We start from the raw sequence: 25,892 nt of genomic DNA on the forward strand, positions 1-25,892 counted from the left end.
CCACAACAGTAAGGTTCATGGGCCATATACGTAAAAAGAAAATGTAAAATAGAAAAACAAGTGAACCTCCTAATGGCTTGGCTGTTTTGACCACCCACTACCCTTGATTTTACACTCAATAACACCGATGTGAACTTTACCACTGTGCCAACTGAGCACCCTGTGGGACCTAAGTGTGTGTCTAATGGTCTGGTGCCTTGCCATAGTACTTAGGACCTGTGTGGCCCTGACCAGGATATAGCAGTGAATTGGCCTTCATGTATTAAGTGAGCACAAATGGGGGTGTGTTCGAAAACCTAGTAAGCTCTCTAGATAGACAGCATTTTACGTCACCCTACACAGGCTCCTGAGATGAAGGATGTTCGAATTCTTAGATACAAATACAAATGTATATAAATTCTAATTGATTTTTAACTTGTATAAAAGTGTCATTTGTTTGCGAAGTCCGGCCTGTCAGTGAGAGGTTAATTGTTTTCAGTAAACGGAGGGAAATGTTTGCTGGCATGCGGGTTGTGCCGCCTCAGCCCATTGGTTTGAATGGCCTGAGTCTAACTGTGTTATCTTAGTAGGCGAAAACTGTGATGACGTAATCACTGTCTAAGTAGCGTGTTTGAATAACCTGTCTTATAAGTCGATGACTTATTAGAATCCTCTCTACGTAGGCAGCTGCCTAGGTAGGCAGTACACAGCAAGGCAGCTCACCAGGTTTTCGAACAGACCCAAGGATTTGATCCCACATACTGCAGGTTTTCTACTGGGTTTAGAGCAGGGTACTGAGATGGCCATGGCAAAAGCTTGATTTTGCTTTCAGTTATCACAGACTCTCCAACATACTTACCAATGGCCAACACCTTCATGTATTAAGTGAGCACAAATGGGGGTGTGTTCGAAAACCTAGTAAGCTCTCTAGATAGACAGCATTTCACATTACCCTACACATACTCCTGAGAAGAAGGATGTTCGAATTCTTAGATACAAATACAAATGTATATAAATTCTCATTGATTTTTAACTTTTATAAAAGTGTCATTTGTTTGCAAAATCCGGCCTGTTAGGGACAGGTTAACCGTTTTCAGTAAACGGCGGGAGATGTTAGCTGGCATGCAGGTTGTGCTGTCTCAGCCCATTGGTTTGAATGGCCAGAGGTCTAACTGTGTTGGCTTAGTAGGCAAAAACTGTGGTGACGTAATCGCGGTAATTGCTGTCTAAGTAGTGTGTTTGAATAACATGTCTTATAAGTCATTGTCTTATTAGGATCCTCTCTATGTAGGCAGCTTCCTAGGTAGGCAGTACACAGCAAGGCAGCTCACTAAGTTTTTGAACAGACCCAGAGATTTGATTCCACATACTACAGGTTTTCTATGGGGTATAGAGCAGGATACTGACATGGCCATGGCAGAAGCTTGATTTTGTGTTCAGTTATCACAGACTCTCCAACATACTTACCAATGGCCAACATCTTTTCAGTGTCAAAGTCCCAGTAGCATTTATCAAACTCCAGGCACTGAAGTTGTATGGCAGAAAAGGCTTTTCCTGGCAAGCCTTTCAAATAATCTCTTTTGGAGACTTGTTGACCCAAGGATGGCCCAAGGTTGACCCATATTTTTCTAATGTAACCCTTCAACATGTTGTGATTTTTCTTATATTTCTTCTGTGCAGAGGTGTGTAAAAGAGAATAAATGCTGTATAGTATAGGGCAAAGTAGTGAAGTGTGTGTGCGCATCTGAGCGTACGTGTGTGCACACATAATGTTGTGTAGGTGCATAAGGGAAAGTGCAGTATTGTTAGGCAGTCTGGCGCCAGCCTGTCTCCTTGGGTCTATTCCACCCACTCTGATGCAGTCAGCCAACGCATCTCTGTCCTCCAGAGAGGGAGAGAGAGAGCGAGTGAGAGAGAGAGAGAAAAGGATGACCCAGTACACCCTCTCTTTTTTTTTTCCATGTTTCCCGTCATTTACACAAACACTTTGTTCTTAACACTTAAAAAAATAGATAAATAAATAATACTATTGTATTTTCTGCTTCTGTTTCCTAAATTGGGCTTTGAGATGCTGTAGTAAATCACTTAAGAAGAAATGCCAAGCAAAGCCGACACTGGCCAGCGGGAAGTAATGATATTAAGGCAGAGTGGTAAATGTAGCAACCACACAAACAAATTACACACACACACACTTTTATATAATAGGTTTCATTCAGAAATGTAATTATTAAAAATAATTCAATCTACTTGTATTAGGTGGGGGCGGCACGGTGGGTAGCACTGTCACCTCACAGCAAGAAGGTCATCGAAAATCGTCTCTCTATCGCTATGTGCAAACTGTTCAACGACTTGATCCGAGCGGCTCGCCGATTGCTTGCAGACTAAAGGAAAATATCTAGCATGCTAAATGTGTCTGTTAACAATGTTGTGATCAGGTTTTGATTGGCAGTGAGTGTGGTGTCAAACTACAGCCAATGAGAACGCAAGATACAGGTCGAGGGGAAACCTGGGGGAGGAGCTGTGAATGTCAACAAGCATAGCTACAGCAAAATATAGTTTGTATCAGAATACACTGGCATACACACAAGCTTTACAGTATTTGTGATCTTATCATCCTCATCAAACCGACGATCCCTGCTGGCCGTGATTCACCCGCATTCTTTTCTTTTTTCCCCACTTGCTTATACAATACATATCAATGCACAAGTAATTTGGACTGCTCGATTCTTGCTGACTTACATTTTTCCAAGGAAAAAAACTGCCTCGCTCATGGTATCATTAAACTCCTTGTCACTTCTTGCATTTGTTTTCGTCACAATGTAGTCTGGGAGACCAGACAGACTCCTGGTAAAAGATGGTGTAGTGTGTGGCCCACTATCGCCGATCAGTTGTGTAGTGTGAAAACCACACCGACTTCAAAGACTCACGAATACAAGAAATCAAGTTGTGTAGTGTGGACTGTACAGCGATCTAAACACTTAGCATTAGGGATAAACAAATCTGATATAAAGTGTTAATTATTAGCCATATTTTGCATTTAAATGCTGGATCAGGGCTGAATCCTTTTTAATTTTGATCCATAGACATATTTAGGGCCGCATGGTGGCTCACAGCAAGAAGGTCCTGGGTTCGATCCACAGGCAGGGCGGTCCGGGTCCTTTCTGTGCGGAGTTTGTTCTCCCTGTGTCTGCGTGGGTTTCCTCCGGGAGCTCCGGTTTCCTCCCACAGTCCAAAAACATGCAGTCAAGTTAATTGGACACTGAATTGCCCTGTAGGTGAATGGGTGTGTGTATGTGTGTATGCGTGTATGTGTGTGTGTGTCTGCCCTGCGATGGACTGGCACCCTGTCCAGGGTGTTACTGTGTGCCTTGCGCCCATTGAAAAGCTGGGATAGGCTCCAGTCCCCCGTCCCCCCCCACGCCCTCCCTTGACCCTAATTAGATAAGCAGTTAAGACAGTAAGGGAGGGAGTGAGACATATTTAGTGGTGTTGTAGGTCATACAATTGATCATTGGGCACAAATTGGCTCAAATTGGGCTCAGTTACAAAGAGGTTATCGATACTAGATCAGTATCTTCATCATATGATACACTGAAATCATTAAAGATGGAAAACAGATTTGGAAGCAGTGCATCTGTAGTGATGTTGATGTAGGAGGTAAGTGTTGATGTACCATTATTCAGCCATTGGAAAAACCTGAATTATATAGTAATCCAAGACACTGTGTGTGTGCGCACACAGCAGATACCCTGTGCCCCATGAGGGGGCATGGCGCCACGCTGGCTGGGTTAGGGGACTCATCTGTTCCAGAATAATTATCCATTTTTCCCCTTGCACAGTGGGGCTTCTGGTTACCACAGCAGGGTCACGCACACACATACACACACATTACAGTGCTGCAATAAACACACGGTCCTTGTCTGGACAAGGTGGGCCGACTTGCTGGAGCCTTAACCCTGGTATAACTCATACACAAGGGCTTGGTGCATCACACACACGCACCATTACGCCACTCGTACAGATGGTCCAGGCCACCTGAGACACATGGGTGCTGTAAAGCGTTCTCTGATGGACTGATGTAAGCGTGTTTGCTGGAGAGATCAGGTGAACTGGCCTGTGTGAAGACAAAGACTGGGTGGGGCTGTGGTTAACAATGACTATGAACCAGATTGGATATTCTTTATAGTTTCTATAAGCAATGACCAAGGCCATCTACTGGTGAGTGTGGGAGAAGACTTGCAGATAAATGAACTGAGACACAGAGGCCAACACACGCACACACTTACACTCACGCTGCTGATTTTTACTGCAGTACTCTTTAATTTAAGCTCTGTGATGGATGAATAGAATTGCTGACTGATTAAAATCTGCCATTTGCAGCACATTCTGCCAGCAGCACTTTTCTGAAGCGGTGTCTGTAGATGAGCATGTACAGTGAAAGGAAAGAAATGTTCAACCATATAGTTAGAAGGTTTTTCATAAAAATATTTCTATTGCAAACATTAACTTAAAATGTGCACAATTACTGTCTGTTGACTTTGTACTTATAAATATGGGTTGCAAGGGTCCCTGTGATGGACTTTTTCCTATGATATTTAAGTCAGGAATTTGGCCAGGCCTACAAGCACTTTCTTTTTTGGTTTATTGTTTCATTTATGTTTCTTTTGATTAATGTGTAATGCACCAGTATAATTTGCTAAAACACACCCTGATACTATAACGCTTCCACCTTCCTATTTTACTGTGGATATGGTGGTATTTCCGGATATATAAATACAACACAATTAAAAATTTGTGATTTGTTAATTCTCTTGAACATTTTTTTTTTAAATTGAGGATTCCCATTAATCACACTTTTTAATGGTTTAGGAACTGAGGACAGTAATTGTTGCAGATTTGCAAGTTGAATTTTTGCCCATTCTTGCTTGACACAAGACCTCAGCTTCTCAACAGTCCATGGTCACCGTTTTCTGATTCTCCTCTTCATAATACATCATACACTTTCAATAAGTTATGGAACTGGACTGCAGACACACTCAGTGTCTACAAAGGGATGGATGGATGAATGGATGGACAGATGGATGGAAAGTCAGACAGATAGTTAAATGAAAGGATGCATCCAGAATGAGGCCTAGCATTGTCCTGGAAAAGACTTGATAGACACCTTGATGGCAGTCTATATCTTTCTAAAGATGGATGGATTATTCAACACTTTTTCTCACAGGATGGGTAGATAGGTGGATGGTGGGTGGGTGGGTGGATGGATGGATGGATTATTCAATATTTTTTCTCACAGGAAAATTGGATGGATGGATGAATAGATGAATGGATGGAGGAATGGACAGACGGATGGACAGTCAGACAGTTAAATGAAATGATGCATCCAGAATGAGGCCTAGCATTGTCCTGGAATAGACTTCACCTTGATGGCAGTCTATATCTCTCTAAAAATGCCATATACGCCTCTGCATTAATGGTATCTTCATACACATACAACTCACCACTCACCCTGGGTACTGATGATGACATGAGACATTTGACTTTTACTAATAATGGTCCTTTGTTTAAGATATGGAGAACTCAACATTTAATTTTCTTTAAAAACAAAATCATGATCTCATCTGACCACATCACATGTTTTGATCCACTGTGTTTTGATCCATCTGAGATTAATTCAGACCCGGAGAACTGAGTGACATTTCAAGGTGTAACTAAAATATTCAATCACATTTTCACTCCTATTACACTTATTTTGCCTCAGTTCTTATTTTTGCCTCAATTAAAAGAATAAACAAACCACTTTTTTTTTTATTGCATTTTACAAAATGCCTTAACTTTTCCATTAATAGGGTTCAAACAAGAAACACGAAAAAACCAAAAGAGGGGAAGCAGTTGAACTCGTCTCTGCTCTTAGTTTTCTATTTTTGTTGCTACACTTAAACATCAGATGTTGTGGTGCTATTAACCCAGACTTACTCTCTTTCTTTCTCTCTGGGTGGGGTTTATGATCTGGGCTCTAATGAGACTAATTTAGCAGCTAACAGAACCATTTGTCGAAGTGACCGACCTCGTAGTGCTCAACACTAAACACTAAACATATCCCAGTGCACTTATGAAAAGGATTGCTGGTCTCACTTGCCGTGTGTGTGCGTGTGCGTGTGTGTGTGGTTGTGTGTGGTTGTGTGTGGTCCCGTGTGGTCCCACTGGTTCCTTTGTGGTGCTTTCCAAGATGAAGTGGTCAATGAGACCTAAATGTGTCTTGGACATGACAGTATTCTATTAAGGTGTGTAATGGGCATCAGCATTTAGGGTTTGCATGCTTGGTATAGGCTTGTTCCAAAACCGCAGCTGAGTCAAGTGCCACTTACCAGAACACGTGTGTTTAGAATCATATAAAGTTCATATATGAATTATCGACATATTTTATATCATCATGTTACTTATTTATGCATTTAGATTGCCTCACAATATAATTTAGTGAGTAGTAGCACTTCACCATCTTTTTTTTTTTTCAATACAAAAAGATGTGCTTAATATCATCTAAAAATTCAATAGCTCTTCAGCGTATGAAAAAAAAAAACTATAAAAGTTTTAAATGAATCTCAGAAATAGCTTTTCTGCTGATGTAGCTGGTTTGCAGTAGAATTAACTAAAGAGCTGCATCTTTTTTCTGCCTCCTCAGTACCATTGTATTAAAAAAGCGGGAATCTTAAAATTATATTCCTAAATACTCTCATTTATTAATGCATTAATTTTTAATAACCACTTCAGGGTCACAGTAGGTCTGTCCCCTTCTGGAAATATTGAGTCCACTCACTTATTCACTCACTCACTTTGAACTAGAAACAGAGTAGCAGAAACAGACCACATGGACACAGTAAGAACATACTGACAGAGGACAGAAGTGATGTGTGAACCCTGATCCTCAGGCCCCTGCTGTTGTGTGGCACCCACTGTGTGTTACACCACTGTGCTGCCCTCCATAGAAACATGATGATACAAAAATAAAGAGAATGAATCACGCACAGGCCTCATGCTTTTGAGTATCTATCATAAAATCAGCTACTGATTACTCACTGAATATTTTCCAGATTTGCTTTATTTTATTTGCCCTTCTTTCTAAATGAGAAAAAAAGATAGTGTGGGGAGTTCATTTTATATGGGTAAATACTCAGGAAAAACCTGGTCTCCTTTAATGTGAACTGCAAGCTGGTGATTTTAGTTATATGATTTGGCTTTTAGGTTTTTGGGCAGTATAGAATCAAGTAACATATAGACAACAGCAGTATAGAATCAAGTAATGTCTTTTACGTATCCTTTAACAAATATTTTTGTTCTAAATTACAAACATACCTTTAATTCAACTGTTTACGTGCAACCTGCAGGCTAAGTGGGTAGCACTGTCACCTCACAGCAAGAAGGTCCTGGGTTCGATCCCCAGGTGGGGTGGTCCGGGTCCTTTCTGTGTGGAGTTTGCATGTTCTCCCCTTGTCTGCGTGGGTTTACTCCGGGTGCTCCGGTTTCCTCCCACAGTCCAAAGACATGCAAGTGAGGTGAATTGGAGATACAAAATTGTTCATGACTGTGTTCGATATAACCTTGTGAACTGATGAACCTTGTGTAATGAGTAACTACTCTTCCTGTCATGAATGTAACCAAAGTGTAAAACGTCATGTTAAAATCCTAATAAACAAACAAATATACAATCTGCAACAATATGGAAAACGCATACTGTAACTGGGCTACCTTTATTTATTTATTTATTTATTTATTTTAATATGGGGTTGCCATTCTGTACACACACTTGCGTACATGTATCCCGTTTACAAATAATTGTCACTAAACAGTATGGTAGTTTTAGGGTCACAATTATTTTTGCCATGGTTTTCTGTGCCTGATTAATATGGACACATGCCTTCTTGTCCAAAAAAAAGTTTCTGGAATTGTTTTAATTGTGGGTTTGTTTTAGTTATGTGCTGTTTGAAAATATGACAAATTATGTTGGGTCAATAATATACATATAGTAAATCAAGGTTTTTATTTTGTTAAAACTTTTATATTGTTATATATCTATGTACAAACCCCATTTCCAGAGAAGTTAGGACATTGAGCAAATGCATTAGAAACACAATCTTCAAGAAGGTTTCATACAAATAAACACAAGTACAAAAAAATACAAATTAATTACACTTTTAATTGTTTGGGTCACCAGCTCCGAGTTTGGTCCAGAAGCAAGATAGACTGTATGGCCAAACTTATGTGGGTTTCTGCCCATAAACATGTTGGACATCCCATTGGACAGCACAAAACATTGGACAATAATATAGGTTAACATGGTCCCCTTTTTCCACCCATGGTAACTTACATTTACAATTTTGGCATTTAGCAGACGCTTTTATCCAAAGTGACTTACATTACTATGGCAGTAAATTGTCTAAGCAATTGAGGGTTAAGGGCCCAACACTGGCAACCTGACAGTGGTGAGGCTTGAACCAGCGACCTTTCCATTACTAGTCCAGTATCTTAACCGCTAGGCTACAACTGCCCACACCTTGCACTCTTGGTGTTTTGTGTGATTGAGATCAAGTCAAAGGTTGTGGTTGAAGGACCTGAATTCAGATTGTTGTGTCCACACACTTTTAGCCATGTAGTGCACTTTTTTAGGGGTGTGATTTAAAACCATGCAATAACTTAATAGGTACAGATGGTGCATACGCATCCCCCAGTGCTTATTTTAATTCCTACTTTTTTTTTTTAAACTTGTGTTCCCAGTGCTTGATTCTATCATATAATCATGCAGATGTCCAATTATATGTGATTAAACAGTTCAGATTAAATACACAGCGTGTGGCACAGCTGATGCCTCCCAAAAAAAAAAAAAAAAAAGACCCGTTGTTGGGTTACACCCTTGCTAAACCGGTTTACAGACAGTGTATCATTTAGTTTACATTTTAGCACCTGTCTGAATTATTACAGGTTGGGCTTATCACAGCACTGCGGGCATTGGGTTGCATTTCAGTGACTGAAGAGTAATTTATCAGTGTTTAATGCTGCACTGTTCAGCCATGCTTTCATGTTCTATATTTGTTAAAAATGTCCAATAAAATTACACTATATGCCCAAAAGTATGTGGACACAAACAGGCACCTAAAATCAAACACCTAAAATTCAGCCATAATTGTATACATATTTTTTTACTGTCAGTTAAAAAGATCTGTCAGTTAATCAGTTTACAACTTATAAACATGCAAAATTAAAAGGCTCTTTATTTTGAAGTTGAAATGCCTGGAAGCAAAAACTGTTCAGTTATGAAGCTGTAGGCAGCACCAGATCACTGCCTGGAATTTCAAAATAATTTTGCAGATTTTAAACTGCATTTCAAAGCAAAATCAGCTGAAGACAGTTTGTTAACTCTTTGTATTGGGTTTTGTTAGCCATGTAGTCTTACACAAGCCACAGACTAAATCAGGACTCGAGTAGAAAAGTCAGCTGACCGTGACTCTACATGATCACCAGAAAACAAAGTAAACTCAAGTTTCTCAAGTTGAAACAAATGAACGCTTTAAGCAATTTCACCAGCTACTCAATCCACCAATGAGTTGCAAACCATAAGAGAAGATAATCCTTTATTAGTCCCACAGTGGGGAAATTCAGTGTTACAGCAGCAAGACACTCAGTACAAAAATAGACAAATAAACAGTACAGTGTATAACAATATATACTGTACATTATCAATAATAAAAGTAAAAAACTCTATGAATAAAATATTATTTACAAATGATTGCACATGAAATCTTAAATTGCACATTAAATTTTTTTTTAATTATTAAATGTAATTAAATTATTACATTAAATTATTAAAAAGCACACCCAGAGAAACAATAAAGGGGACCTCTGTAAACCAGCATTAGCCAAAAAATTGGGCTACTGCTTCACCACCCATTGGAAAACTTGAACCGGAAGCGGGTCCACGACAAAACCCTGAATACCCAAAAAGCAGAGCAAAAAGAGGTCAATATATTCTAATTAAAGAAACCTCCCAGCTATGCAGTCCACTGATGTGCTGCAAATCAAATGCTCACCAAAGAAACAAGACAGATGTATCTGTATACAAGCTAAACAGTTTGTGCCACCCATTTGAAAACTCGAACCAGAAGGGTGCCCACAATCAAAGCTGCTAAACCAGAAAGCTGCCATTGTTCTGCCGGCTGAGTTTCTAAAACCAGAACCAAAGAATGCTGGCAAAGAGGCCAGTGAGAGTTGGCCAAGTTATCAAGTCTTACCTTCAACCAGACTTATCAGTCAATTGAAAAGACAGACACAATAAGTCAGGAAATCAGAGGACGTAGCCAAATTTCAGTACACTTATAAAGAGCTGGCCCCAGGTATAGCGAGTATTGCTTGATTAGGGGCAGACAATGCTTTTGAAGTGCAGTTTAAGGAGAACCTGCGCCTCCAACACCATCCAGCCAACCCCTGCTGACTAGCATGGGCACTGCAGGTGAGCACGTTACACGTTAACGTTACACGTTATATATATATATATATACATAAACAACTCCTTGTTTCTACACTCACTGTCCATTTTATCAGCTAAACTCACCATATAGAAGCACTTTGTAGTTCTACAATTACTGACTGTAGTCCATCTGTTTCTCTACATAAATTTTTAGCCTGCTTTCACCCTATTCTTCAATGGTCAGAACCCCCACAGGACCACCACAGAGCAGGTATTATTTAGGTGGTGGATCATTCTCAGCACTGCATTGACACTGACATGGTGGTGGTGTGTTAGTGTGTGTTGTGCTGGTATGAATGGATCAGACACAGCAGCGCTGCTGGAGTTTTTTAGTTCACCAACCAAAAATATATCCAGCCAACAGCGCCCAGTGGGCAGCGTCTTGTGTCCACTGATGAAGGTCTAGAAGATGACCAACTCAAACAGCAGCAATAGATGAGCGATTGTCTCTGACTTTACATCTACAAGGTGGACCGACTAGGTAGGAGTGTCTAAAAGAGTGGACAGTGAGTGGACACGGTATTTAAAAACTTCAGCAGCGCTGCTGGGTCTGATCCACTCATACCAGCACAACACACACTAACACACCACCACCATGTCAGTGTCACTGCAGTGCTTAGAATGATCCACCACCTAAATAATACCTGCTATGTGGTGGTCCTGTGGGGGTCCTGACCAGATCTGCAACAGATCTGCTTCGCACATGGCAAGCTCCACTGGGGTATTGACTGATCCACACACAACCTGTACCTCAATCCAATCCGATACTATTAAAATGAATTGGACTACCGACTATATGCCTTATCACTCAACATCAGTGCCCAAAATCATGTTCTGCGATTATCAGATGACAGGTTTCAAAAACCTTTCCAGAATAGTATGAGCTTTTATAATAGCAGTGTGAGGACCATGTAGTGAATCACTGGCGTGAGAAACCAAACCATCACTTTCCTTGAAATAGAAAGGCAGTGCAGTGAGAAAGATGGATATTCATTGTTATACTGTGCATTGTCTTTGATGCTGCAGAGAGAGAGAAGCTAAATAGAAGTTATAAAATCCCTGCATGCGTTTTCTTGTGTGGAAAAAGTCATTTTCCCTTTGAAGCTGACTTTTTTTTCACAAGGTGCCCTAGCATTTTCAAATATCACCAAACTGCTTATTTAGTGTGTGTCGTAAACACACACTGTTTCTCTCTCTTTCTTTGCGCCCCACCTGCTGGGAAGTGCGCTCTCCTGCCGCTGCTCTGCAGTTACCTGCTTAGTTTTAGTCTTCTCTCTTAGATCCCACACATGCATGTGATGCTCTTAGGCATTTACTCGTACTGCCAGTTCAAATACCATCAGTAATACCAGCAATTCAAATACCCACAATGTGGTCTGGAATTTTTAGTCCAGGAAAGAAAAATGACAAATAATTTAGAAGTCTACCACCACCACCACCACAATCAAAATAATTTCAAAAATGCCCCTGCATGTGGCTGGCCAGGCGACAAAACAAGCAGGGTTGCTTAGTAACCACACTGTCCCGCTCTGCTTCCTCCTACTCCTAGCATTACATAGGGATGCTGGGATTGTTTTATGAAAACAGAAGATGTCTAGCTGTATATGAAATATCAAGAAAATGAGTCTAGACATGGAAGAAGATGAAAAAAGGTGGAATGCAGCTGAAAAACCAAGAGAATGGACAGTATCGGCTGATGTTTTAGATGAAGGAAGAGGCACAGCTTAACTATTCTGAGCTACAGTGCCTCTCCTTGTCAGCAGGGCCAGCTTGAGCACCCCCAATGCACAAACTTGACCCCCAGTCTCACACACCCCAAAAACCACTCAACGATGACTGGGCTACCAAATTAAGAAACACAAGGATATGCTACAATGCCATTTGTTTATAAAAAACAAGTTAAAATAATAATAATAATTATTATTATTATTTAAACAATTTATTTATTTATTTTTTATTATTTTTAAATAATAAAATTATGGCGGAATGTGCCAGTATGTTGGTTAAAAAAAACACAATAAGTCTCATTGTTTAAAAAAGAAAATAGATATTCTGAAACCATGGTAGTTTTCTATGCAATTACCCTGATCACAAAACCTTAACAGTTCTGCTGTTCACCCTGAACTATTAATATGTTTGGCACAGATGAGTGGAAAGAGGGCTTTATTACTGAAAAGAAATCCTTTTTAAATCCTTTAACCTTCAGCACATTAAAAGGATGACAGGAAATATTGTGAATAAAGATGAGGAAAGGCAAGAGAGAGATTAAAAAGAGAGAGGTGTCTGTGATGACCTCTACGCTTGATTGATTTGAGAATATAGACATGTACCCACTCTGAATGAAAGCTAGCAATTTTCTTCCTCGTCGAGGTGATTTCTAGGGGAAGCGGGTTCGGTCTGAAAGCTTATTTTGGATTAGAGAACATGTCACGTCACGTCATGTTATGGCAGTATTGGGATATTAATGATTTCTGCACATGTCCAGACGTATGTTTGGAGGAGAAAGGTTAGGGCATTTAAACCCAACAGCATTGTACCTGCTGTCAAGCATGGGGCGGTTTGCTGTGAGTGGAAATAAACTGGACCAAAGGTGGTTTTAGAATGGCTAATTAAAGCTAACTAAGAAAGAAACCCTTCTGGAAGAGCTTTCAGTCTGTGGAATTACTGAATGGCTTTCTCTTTGCATAACAGGGTTTCAGGCTGCACTTGTTGACGCAGTGGTGGATTGTGTTATGTGACAACATTTTTCTGAAGTACTCCCAAGTTCATCTAACCTTAAAGGTTTTTAGCCTTTGCCTACACAGACAGCGGCACTGTGGCTCGATGGGTAGCACTGTCGCCTCACAGCAAGAAGGTCCTGAGTTTGATCCCCATGTTCTCCCCGTGTCTGCGTGGGTTTCCTCCGGGAGCTCCGGTTTCCTCCCACAGTCCAAAGACATGCAATCAGGTTAATTGGAGATACAAAATTGTGCAAAATTAGATAAATTGCCTACACAGACTGATATTTCTTTGGAGATTCTCTTAATCTTTTCACAATATTATGCACAGTAGATGCAATTTTCCAATAAGAAATGTTTTTTTGAACGAACTGACATTCTCTTATGCAGTTTGGCTCAGAGTGGTGACCCATAACCCACTTTTTCTTGCACAGACTAGGCTTTTGATGGACTTCCCTTTTATACCCAATCATGATCCCCTCACTGGTCACCAGTTCACCTGTTTAATGTGAAATGTGTCAAAATGGCATAACTGAAATATTCTATAAACTTTTCACTCTTATTTAGCCGCTGTCCCAATTTTATTTGAGTGTGTTGCAGGCATGAAATTTAAAATGTGTTTATTTATTTTTTAAGTTGGTCAGACAAAACAAAAGTCATTTCTTTATACTTTTGTCATTTAAAGAAAAACTTTTTCAGAGTTAAATATCCTCGATTTAGTCATTTTTACAAATGATTCAACCTGGTTACAGTCACAGTGGATCTTGTACCACCCATGAACACTAGACACAAGGGAGGTCTACATCCTGGATAAGGCACCAGTCCAACACAGGGCATCAACACTCACAAATTCACTTTGTGAGAGTTTACTCTCAGCTTGGTGAATTTGGGGAAAGTAGCTTAAAGCTTACGGCGCTTTCTTGAGCCCCCCGTCCACCATCCATCCATTTGTCCATCCAATATCCATCCTCTGTTCGGCTTTCCGTACACCATCCATCCATCCCGTTGTCCATCCATCCGTCCACCATGCATCCATCTGTTTGTCTTTCCGTACACCATCCATCCTGTTGTCCATCCGTCCGTCCACCATCCATCTGTTTGTCTTTCCGTACACCATCCATCCTGTTATCCGTCCGTCCGTCCACCATCCATCTGTTTGTCCGTTTGTCCATCCGTCCATCCACCATCCATCCGTTTGTTCTTCCACCATCCATCCATCCATCCAATGAAGGTACCTGGAGAACACCCAGACAGTGAGAACACTCATCAACTACTTATCCCTTTAAGATAAATATCTATTCTGTTTAGTTTTTATCAACAGGTTCTCTGTCACCACCACCACACCCCATACATTGTCTGAATGTACAAAGTAGCATTACATTCATAAATACATGTGACACGTTCATACATAAATACTGTACATTTTGCTATATGACATGTGAAGCATATCTGCACTTTAGTACCCGATCTTCACTGATGGTGGAACCTTGATATCTGCAGTCATCTTGCAAATGATATATCAGTCAATCCCAAGTGTGCACAGTATTGTTCTGGAGGCTTTGTTTTGACCCCTTTGACACACACTAATACAAATCTTTCTGAAAACTAGAGCTTTGCACCAAATCTGGAAGCACACCGAGCCATGGGCCACCATCATTTAGATAAAACAAACTGCCATCATGCACAGCAGGGTAAGAAAAGAGAGCGAGAGAGGCAGAACGCAAAAGAGATGCTACAGAGAAGTGAAAAAACTGTCTGCTTCAAGCTCTCTCTCTCTCTGTCTGTCTGCCTGACTATCTCTCTCTCTCTGGAGGAACATACAAAGCTATTTTCTTGAGCCAATAGCAGTGCGGCAGAGCAGGAAAAGCAGGCGGTATACTCCCACTGGGGAATTAAAATCAATAGGCAGGACTTGCTCAGTTGACAACAAGGTCAAACACTGAAGAGAAGCCGGGAGAGTGTCTAAACATAGAATAAAACAGGAAGATGCCATGCTGTATCATTAACCCTACACAGGAGGAAAGGTGTGTTAGTGCAGGGTTGGATTTGGCATTATGACGGTATATGACTATCTATTAAATTCCCTCTATTATTTTTACTAATAAAGTGGACTTTATCTTACATAGATTAAGAAAGAATGCAAATACAAATCATTAGTATGGAGAGATTTCTTGTACATGGCAATTCTTTCAATAGGGTAAAAATGAGCAGGTTTTAAAATAGTGGGATCTCTATCAGGTGACTATACGAGGGTTCTTCAAAAAGTTTCCGCACTTTTTAAACTCTATTTAGTAAGAATTTCAAAAACAAATGACATCACTTTCTACACAGTCACCTTCTGATGTGTTTTTCCCACCGTCTTTTTAATGCCATCAGCAAAAAAAATTTCGGGTTGAGAGTGTAGCCACTGATGGTGCGCTGCTCTCACACCATCATCACATGAAAATCTTCTCCCCTTAAAGCTTCCTTGAGCGTCCAAAAATGTGGAAATCAGATGGTGCTAAATCCAGACTATAAGCTCTCTCGCAGTCATGACCAATTACTACTCTTTCAGCCCTCACCGTTTCCAACCAAAGTATAAAAGTGTGGAAACATTTTGAAGATCCCTCGTAGTTTGAATTTTTTTAATTTTAGGACCAAGCCAAAAAAAAAACTACAAGTGTAGGCGCCTTAGCCAGATTGCAATTGTACAACCCAGTCAATCTCCCTCCCTCAGACATAGCCTCCTCTAGCAGGTCCATTATGTACCAGATGAATTGCTTATTTAATTTTACTAATTAATACTGTTGATTAGTACTTGGTTGGTTGCATGTGTGTGGACTTTCAACCCTGCAAACTTTCTCTGGATCAGCCACGTGGTGCAGCTGGTAAAGTTGGTACCACCACATGGTCCTTGTTGTTTGGTCCCTGCTCATTGTTACAGAGCTGAGAGGATTCAGGGCCTTACTCAAAAGCCCAATAGTGGCTGTCTGGCACAGCTGAGATACGCTCAGAGCAACATTTTAGCTAGCACTAGGTGATATATAGGGCCCCACTACACCATAACATTAAAACCACCTTCTTGTTTCTACACTCCATTTTATCAGCTCCACTTACCATATAGAAGCACTTTGTAGTTCTACAATTACTGACTGTAGTCCATCTGTTTCTCTGCATGCTTTGTTAGCCTCCTTTCATGCTGTTCTTCAATAGTCAGGACCACTACAGAGTAGGTATTATTTAGGTGGTGGATCATTCTCAGCACTGCAGTGACACTGACATGGTGGTGGTGTGTTAGTGTGTGTTGTGCTGGTATGAGTGGATCAGACACAGCAGCGCTGATGGAGTTTTTAAACACCTCACTGGACTGAGAATAGTCCACCAACCAAAAATATATCCAGCCGACAGTGCCCCGTGGGCAGCATCCTGAGACTACTGATGAAGGTCTAGAAGATGACCAACTCAAACAACAGCAACAGATGAGCGATCGTCTCTGACTTTACATCTACAAGGTGGACCAACTAGGTAGGAGTGTCTAATAGAGTGGACAGTGAGTGGACACGGTATTTAAAAACTCCAGCAGCGCTGCTGTGTCTGATCCACTCGTACCAGCACAACACACACTAACACACCACCACCATGTCAGTGTCACTGCAGTGCTGAGAATGATCCACCACCTAAATAATACCTGCTCTGTGGTGGTCCTGTGGGAGTCCTGACCATTGAAGAACAGGGTGAAAACAGGCTAAAAAAATATGCAGAGAAACAGATGGACTACAGTCAGTAATTGTAGACATGTGGTCATTGTAGCTCAAATGCCAACACTGACATGACCTCCTGCATCATGCTAGTCAAACGTGTGCAGAAAACAAATACAGGTTTAGCACATGTGTGTTTAAAAATATGGTAGTATCATAGTAAAGGAACTTTTCCTCCCTGTCCTCGTAGGCTAAGACTCATGAGACGTTGATGTTTCACTCCTCTACAGTAGAATTGATCAGTCTGGCCTCTTTTCTTGCTCAGTCTTTACTTCCCTCTGGTCTACAGTGCCAGACTAATTTGGTTTAATTTCTATTCAGCTGTTCACTTTGTTGAGGCGGCAGAGACGCTGGGGAATTTGTTGGCATGCTTGTTTGTATTTTAGCCGCTGACTGTGTGTGTGTGTGTGTGTGTGTGCGCGTACTGAGCACGAATTTGAGCACAAGTGTGTGTTGGACTTTTGCTGGCGTGTAAATCATGGTACTGGGCGGGTAATGGGTGGCCTGGTTTTGCTCAGACTGATTTGAGAGAGTTGTTTCTCCTCCTTATCGGTCAGCTGTCCAGTAGCCATTGTGCTCTAGACACTAGTGCAAACGTCATCTAATCCTTCTGTCTGTTTTTTTTTTTTTTTTTTTTTTTTTTTTTTTTTTTTTTTTTTTTTTTTCCATTTCCCGGCTACTTATCCCCCTCATGCCCATTTTAGCCCATTTTCTGATCATGTTACTTTCATCCTGTCTTATCTTCCACTCTCCCTCCTCCTCCTCTCCAATGCTTGTGTTCTTTCTTTGTCCTTTATCGCATGTTTTTTTTTTTTTTCCACCCTCCCACTGGATCTCCCCGCTCTGTCTGCTGATTGTCAGCGTTCAGCGTGTCCCTTAACATCCAAGCCTGCCTCCATTTTCTCTCAGCGGTTCCCCGTCACGTTGTGTTTCAGCTGTACAGCGAGCTACACCTTTTTTCTTTTCACTTGCTTATCCACGTCCTGCTAATTAGAAAAAGAATCGAGATATAATCAGACATCTCTGATAGCTGGAAACAGCTCTGCGTTCTTATGCTCGTTTTGTTATATCTGCTGATGAACAAGTTCATACCTTTGCTGCTACTTAGAATGACAAAGACTGGAGGTCCATTAGCAGGTGTTAGAAATGTTCTTACCACCAGGGGAGACAAAAACTTAACTTGACTATAAATTATTTTTAAAAAAAAGCATTAAAATGGTTTGCATTTACATTCTCTCTAATAATCTGATTAGTAAAGTTCAGATTCTGGCAGTTATCTGATTATTCAAATTGTCCTGTAGACAATTGACACATATTATATTCTGATTATCAGTGATCTGAATCAAATATTTGGACTTCTGCCTGGTAATCAGGTTACATGATGTATGTATGGGGGTATGCTGACTGCTATTACTTTAAGCGAACTGTAAATTAGAGAGAAAATGCTGCTGGCTGGAATAACACAAACTTCTAAGAAGTTCTTAGTAGAGCTGTGAAGGAAATAAAAAGTAAACCATGAGCTCAGTATGTTTAGTAAAATATCTTAAAGCAGAAAGATATAATGCACTGTTTTGTTTTCAAAACCGAAAAATGTAAATAACATTTAGACGACGCTCAGGTGGCGCACCAGAGCTGGGATTTCAAATACACCATATCGAATCTTAGCTCTGCTATCCGGCTGGGCTGAGCGGCCACGTGAACAACGATTGTCCTGTTGTTCATACAGGGGTGGGGTATTAAGCCGGATAGGGACTTCTCGTGACTGATGCATTTACGACCTCTGCTGGCTGATTGATGGTGCCTGCACAGAGGTGAGGAAAGAGTGCGGATCATGGTGTGTCTCTCCGTACACAAGGCTGATTCGCATATATGCACTCGCCTAGTGTGGGTGACAAAATGCATGTGGTTGCTGCCCACGTGTCGGAGGGGGCGTGGGTTAGCTTTGTTCTCCTCTAATTAGAGCGGGGGTCGGCATTAGTGGAGAGGAAGTGTGACGCAATCGGGCAGTTGGATGTGCTAAAAAGTTGAGAGAAAATGCATAAACAAAATATAAAAAATAAAAAAAAGAACATTAAGGAGAATTTACACTCATTATAACTTCTCAATTAGTGACTATCATGGCTGAGTCTTATTCGTCCCACCAGCCCAGTTAGCAGTGTCTGAGAGAGAGAAGGCTGATGTAGATTAATCTCTTTACAACAGCGACTCCTGCTGTCTGTCTGAGGCAGTGACACAACCAGTGGAGGAGTACAGAGAAAACAGCTTGGTCCTTCATGTTGTGTAGGAATTAATTGGCTTCACACGTCAGAGTAGATGTATGCGTGCCTAGAACAGGGGAATTGGAAATACCCAAATTGGAACAATGCAAAAAGGGGTTAATCCTCCTTAGTATTAAAATGTACACACTAACACTCACACCTTTTTTGCATTAAAAAATAGACTTACATAATGTGCAGAGTAGTTTTTATTTTATTTTTTTCTCCAAAAGCTTTCTGATTGTTCTGAGGACATTATTCTACCCAGGAGCACTGTGTAGCATCAGTGGTATGGAAATTACTGCACATTATGTAAATTCTTTATGGAGACACACTTGGTGATATTGTTAATATGAATTTAGGCAATGCAAATAGAAACCAAGATTACTGAGCAATTTAGCTTTTTTCATTTGTTTGTCCCAGACAATACAGATAATTTCTCACTTATTTATTATGTCACCCAGTCTTTATGTAACGCTTTATATATTTTACTGTCAATTACCAGAGCTAGCTATTATTATTATTATTATTAATTATTATTATTATTGTTGTTGTTGTTGTTGTTGTTTTTATTATTATTGTTTTTGTTATTATTATTATTGTTATTATTTATATTATTATTATTTGTTAATTTGTTGTTTTAATTTATTTTTATTGTATTTTTATTTAATGTATTTTTTTTATAGCACCCTCTCCCAAAAGTAAACTGCTGGAGATTTATGGCAACTTTTGTTTGTTTTGTTTATTAGGATTTTAACATCATGTTTCACACTTTATATTATATTCATGACAGGAATGTTATATCGAACACAGTCATGGACAAATTAGTATCTCCAATTCACTTCACTTGTATGTGTTTGGACTGTGGGAGGAAACCGGAGCACCCGGAGTAAACCCACACAGACACGGGGAGAACATGCAAACTCCACACAGAAAGGACCCGGACCGCCCCACCTGGGGATCGAACCCAGGACCTTCTTGCTGTGAGGTGACGGTGCTACCCACTTAGCCACCGTGCCGCTCTATGGCCACTTTTGATCAGTAGAACATGATTGGCTCTATTGTTTTACAACACAGTAACATTTGATTGTCACATTCAAAACAAACTGGCACCTCAGTTTCCACTATGGGATTGTGATGGCTTACAGGAACACCGGGGTGTATTCCTGAGTCGCACATGTGTTGTTCCAGGTGGCACCAAACCCACTGTTACACTGACAGGGGAAAATGACCTGCATACACACTGTGCTTTTCTTGTTATACCATCGCATTATTCCGGTCAGGGCCACTCTAGGTCCGGCAATGCAGGACGCAATTCAGTTACACCCCCTGGACTAAACTCCAATCCTTTTTGTGACCTTGTTCATAATTCAACTGATAAAGACTTTAAAGCAAAATCCAGCTTTGCAACCATATGTAAAATTAAAATCCATGAAAAAGAAATACTGATCATAAAGAAAAAGGTGGCCATATATAAAATGCAAAAGTGAGGTGAGGCGTGTGATTTATCACTATTACTTTGGCTTTTGACATAACAAACATGTTACCCTCAATTTGTATGCTTTTTATTATATTCTCCACCCAAACACACTGGAACCGTGCAAACTGTGCATCCATCTAATACCTGCCAGTATAAATGGGCAGGTTGGTGGATTTGTCACACCCTTATGTAGCAATGCCTTAAATGACATTTTCTTCTGAGACTTGTTGTTTTGATCATTTGAAATCATCTTTTATATTTTGATTTTCTGTATGTGCATGCCTTAAGGAATTTAGCACCTGAGTACAGTTAGACCAAGCCCATAGGCATGAATTGAACATTGGGGGTACCACATCTGCTGGGTTGGGGGTGGGGGGATCCCTGCCATTCTAAAACATTCCTGCCATATAATCAACTAATGGGAACACTGACCAAATTTCTAATTTTTACATCAGTATATTGAGATTACAGCCTTTGAATTTTTGAGTCATTATTTTCCTTCCCTTTTCTCTTTCTGTCTTTCAGGCAAAGACTTCTTGCAAAGAATGTGTATTACTACCGGTGCCCGGACCATCGGAGGAACTACGTCATGTCTTTTGCCTTCTGTTTTGACCGCGAGGATGACGTGTACCAGTTTGCCTACTGTTACCCGTACACCTACTCCCGCCTGCAGCACTATCTGTCCAGCCTTGAGCAAAGAAACCTAGACTACCTAAAGAGAGAGCAGCTGGGTCTCAGTGTGGTGAGTGTGTTTGTGTGTGGGTGTATTTATTTCTACTTGTGGATTAGTTGGCACAACACTTGCTTCTGATGAAATTATGGTCATGAATGTTATTATTAAACGTGCAAAATTAAAATCAAGAGACGATTTTAAACTTAAGACATTCTTTAGGTCCTTCGGTGCTTAATGTGTAATCTTATAATCAAACTATGATCTTAAGTTCCTCTGTTGGATCAAGATATTAAACATATGGAGTGCCACTGCTTTCCTTTTTTTTTTGTGAGTGTGTGTGTTCACACACGTGTGTAAGAGACAGTTCAGATCATTGAGTCCTTGCTGGCCCAGGTGCTGGATCATGTGGAGCGCTCGCAGTGCTGTCTCTGCTCTTATCAAATAATTGTAGAAGAAAAACTCATTAGAAATGCTTGAAAGATTAAGAGGCTTTTTTCATTTTTCTCCATCACTTCCACATTTCAAGGAGAGCCGTGCTGCAAGGGCGTGAGATGAAAGGACATTTATTGATAAGAAATGTGGCATCAGTTTAGAAAAAGAATCACTTTTGTATGAAATGTGATTTGAATTGGTAAATTATACAGGCAAAAAAAAATTGGACCAATATGCATGTGAATGAATGTGGCTCAGAAACAAAGATAGTGCACGCTAAAGAGACGGTGTATTATTGCTTACAGCGGCATCACAATGAACATTGGGAGGGCAGAAGATTGTTTTATTATTATTTGTGTGATATCTGTATGATATGTATGATTATGATATGTATAAGAGTGATTATTCTGATAGGCGGTACTAACTGTAAATATTACTTAATGATTTATATATTAAATTTAGACATTGCGTATTATTGCTTACAGTGACATCGCAAAAGAACAGTGGGAGGGCAAAATATTGTTTTATTGTTATTATTGTTATTATTATTATTGTTATTATTATTATTATTATTATTATTATTATTATTATTATTTATGTAATACCTTGCCAAAGTAGAATAATTATTCTGATAAGTGGTAGTAACTGTAAATATTACTTAATGATTTATTAAATATTAAATTTAGATACGGCATATTATTGCTTACAGTGACATCACAAAGAACAGTGGGAGGGCAGAAGATTGTTTTATTATTATTATTATTATTATTTATGTGATACCTTGCCAAAGTAGAATAATTAGGGTGTGTTCGAAAAGCTAGTGCGCTCTCTACATAGATAGCATTTTACATCATCCTGTGCGCGCTCCCGAGAAGGAGGCTGTTCGAAATCCTAGATGCCTTAAAATCCTCACTTCTGAGGCATCTTAATATTTCAATGTTATTTTGGCTCAAGAACGAGTGAGCATCCGACGCTGCCTTAGTGATCAAGGCAATCCCAGAATTCATTGCGGGTCGGGTGCTCTTCTCTCACTGAAAAATAAACATGGCTGACGGGGCGGAGAAACGAATGGAGTTATTATCAAACGTAAATAAAATATTACTGATTTTTAACTTGTATAAACTTGTACCGAGTGTTTTTATTTGCAAGTTCGGGCTTGTTAGGAAATTTAACCGTTATCGGTACATGAAGGAAGATGTTATACTGACGTTAGCGTGCTGTGCTACCTCAGTTTATTGGTTTTAATGGCAAGATGCTAAACGCGAAATGCGAAACCCGATGGAATCGCTATCTAAGTAGTGCGTTCGAATAACCTGCCTTATAAGTCACTGACTTATTAGAATCCTCTCTACTAAGGCAGCTGCCTATGTAGACACTAAGACAGCAAGGCAGCTCCCTAGGTTTTCGAACACACTCTTATTCTGATAAGCGGTAGTAACTGTAAATATTACTTAATGATTTATTAAATATTAATTTTAGGCACGGCATATTATTGCTAGAACAGTAGGAAGGTTTTTTTTTTTTACTTTTAAATTGTTATTATTTATGTAATTTTTATGTAAGTGGCAGGTGGCACAGGTGGCACTACAGCTACTCTACAGCTGAGATCCGAGGTTTGAATTTCAGCAGTACTATTGGCTGGTCTGCCATCATCAAGGACATGATTGGCTAACCATAGTTGTTGGCAGGTGCACTTGTCACTGAGCTCTCAGTGCAGGTCCCATGCTTTTTTGTATCAACAGTTTGGGGAAGGCCCTTTCCTCTCCACTTTGACTGTGCTCCTGTTCACAAATCAAGGTTAATAAAGACATGGTTTAATGAGCTTGGTGTGAAGGAACTTTGCTGGCTTTCATTAAGCCCTGACCTCAACAATTGAAAAGAAATCTGAACATCAATTTACATCATGGGCACAGATTCCAAATGTTGTGGACGCCTTTCCAAAACAGACTGACTGTGACCTTCGCCAACAGTGGGAGTGGGGGCCAACACAATGGGATTGAAAAGTATGACCACATACTTCTGTTCATATTATGTATGTATAATTATATTAATAAATACTGTAAATTAATAATAATTATAATATTATTATTAATAATAATCATTATCAATGTATTAGTGGGCTAATATGAGCGTATTCTAATCAAGATGTCTACTAGCGGATAAGGCTTTTCTCTGCCGCAGGCTCCGAGCAAACGGCCTTTGAAATGAATCGCTAGGCTAATTCGCAGTGACATTAAAATACGAGCTATTATTTCCACCCGAGAAAAAAGCCTGCTATTTTATTTGAGTAAAACATACTTAACATAATTGGACATTGTATTTTTAAATCAGTGTTTTAGTGCAGTTCCTGTCTCTCTGTCTTCGAGCTACGTGGTCTGTCAAGTTCTCACCAGTTGCAGGCAGCAGTGACATGGACAGCATACCCTAAATTTCTAAGCTGTATCAGACCTGTATATTCATTCCAAATATTAAAGGCTGTTTAATTAATGGTGCTATGATGTCCTAATAAGAAAGCAGTGTATCGGTCTGTTGGCTCACGCTGCTCTTTACTGTACAGCATGTTGGGAAATAATCCTTTAAAAAGCACTGCGGCAGGTCAGATTTAAAGGAACGTGCTGGATGGAGGATGCATTGGCATTAGTATGCATGGGCATAAGGGGGTTTTATGGTCTTATTTGTCTTTTTATGTCCTGTGTTCTTGGGTCTGTGGCAGCACAGGTCTCTCATAATGAAAGAGAGTGGGGGTTAGAGATAGAGACCTAGTTAGATCGAGTTTGAGAGAAACCTAGGCTACACTGGTTTTATCTGTAGATGCTCATTCATTCATTGGTCATTTTACCACCAATGGTAATTTATCATTTATCATAATTTATCATACTCAGGGTCCAGTTCATCGGTCAAAAGGTAATCTTCACTTTCCTGATTTCCTTTGTTTGCAAATTTGTCCCACTTAATAGTTTAAGCTCTCGATACAAAATGTAATATAATACATTGAGAACACGAGGAAACACAAAGCACTATTTTGAAATAAAATGTTCATTAGAATTGTTTAAGGGGACATAAATTACACAACACATCACTTGCGGTAAAAGAATTGTCCTCTTAAAATTAACAACTTGTTCCAGCAACTTGTTCTTCATGTCACTGTGGAGATGATCAGACATTCTTTTTTTCAGGCTTTTCTGGTAAACAGCAGAATTAATGGTTCCTGCAATTATGGAAGGTTGCCCAGGTCCTGAGGCATCAATGCATTCCCACACCATCACATTACAAGCACTATGATCGTACTGCTGTGTTAGCTTTATGGGAGTGTGGGGATTTGTGTTCCAATGAGTTCCAAAAACTACCACTTATCACTCTAACAAATACATACATTAATTAAATAACTGAAGTAAATTATATAAATACATAAATTAAAATGTAACAAATTAATAAAATAATAAATAAATGAATAATTCCAAAAGGCTTGTGTCTATAAGGGTGGCAAGTGTGAGAGGAGCTTTTGTGTATTTTCTGGTACTTTTTTTTTTTTTAGCCCTGCAACTCTCCAACTATTACTGGATGGCACGGTGGCTCAGTGGGTAGTAGCACTGTCACCTCACAGCAAGAAGGTCCTGGGTTTGATCCCCAGGTGGGGTGGTCCAGGTCCTTTTTGTGTGGAGTTTGCATTTTCTCCCCGTGTCTGTGTGAGTTTCCTCCCACTGTTCAAAAGCATTCAAGTCAGGTGAATTGGAGATACAAAATTGTCCATGACTGTGTTTGACATTAAACTTGTGAAATGATGAATCCTGTGTAATGAGTAACTACCGTTTCTGTCGTGAATGTAACCAAAGTGTGTAAAACATGATGTTTAAATCCTAATAAATAAATAAAATAACTTACTAAATAAATAAATAACAGCACCATTATTAGAAGTGTGCATTAATTATCTAAGCATTTCCACTGACAGTGCAGAGCTCTGGTTGAAATGACAATCCCAGACTGGTATTTACGTCGATACAGAGAATGGTGTAGGAGACATGCAGACAGGATTCAGCCGGAGGGCCCATTACCCATCTACCTTTTTCTCTTGCTATTTCTCTATCTCTGAGGTGTGATTT

General features: G+C 39.9%; 1 protein-coding gene across 4 annotated transcripts in view; it reads left to right on the forward strand.

Moving 5' to 3' along the window:
* The window catches only part of agbl4 (AGBL carboxypeptidase 4), a 587,706-nt gene that overhangs the window by 317,411 nt on the left and 244,403 nt on the right, over positions 1–25,892 (forward strand). For all 4 annotated transcript variants that reach the window (XM_062999017.1, XM_062999019.1, XM_062999018.1 and 1 more), the window contains one exon: positions 21,213–21,429. In XM_062999017.1, the coding sequence (XP_062855087.1) occupies positions 21,213–21,429 (217 nt within the window). The remainder of the gene's footprint in view (positions 1–21,212; positions 21,430–25,892) is intronic.

Source organism: Trichomycterus rosablanca, chromosome 7 (genome assembly GCF_030014385.1).
Source record: "Trichomycterus rosablanca isolate fTriRos1 chromosome 7, fTriRos1.hap1, whole genome shotgun sequence".
NCBI lineage: Eukaryota > Metazoa > Chordata > Actinopteri > Siluriformes > Trichomycteridae > Trichomycterus > Trichomycterus rosablanca.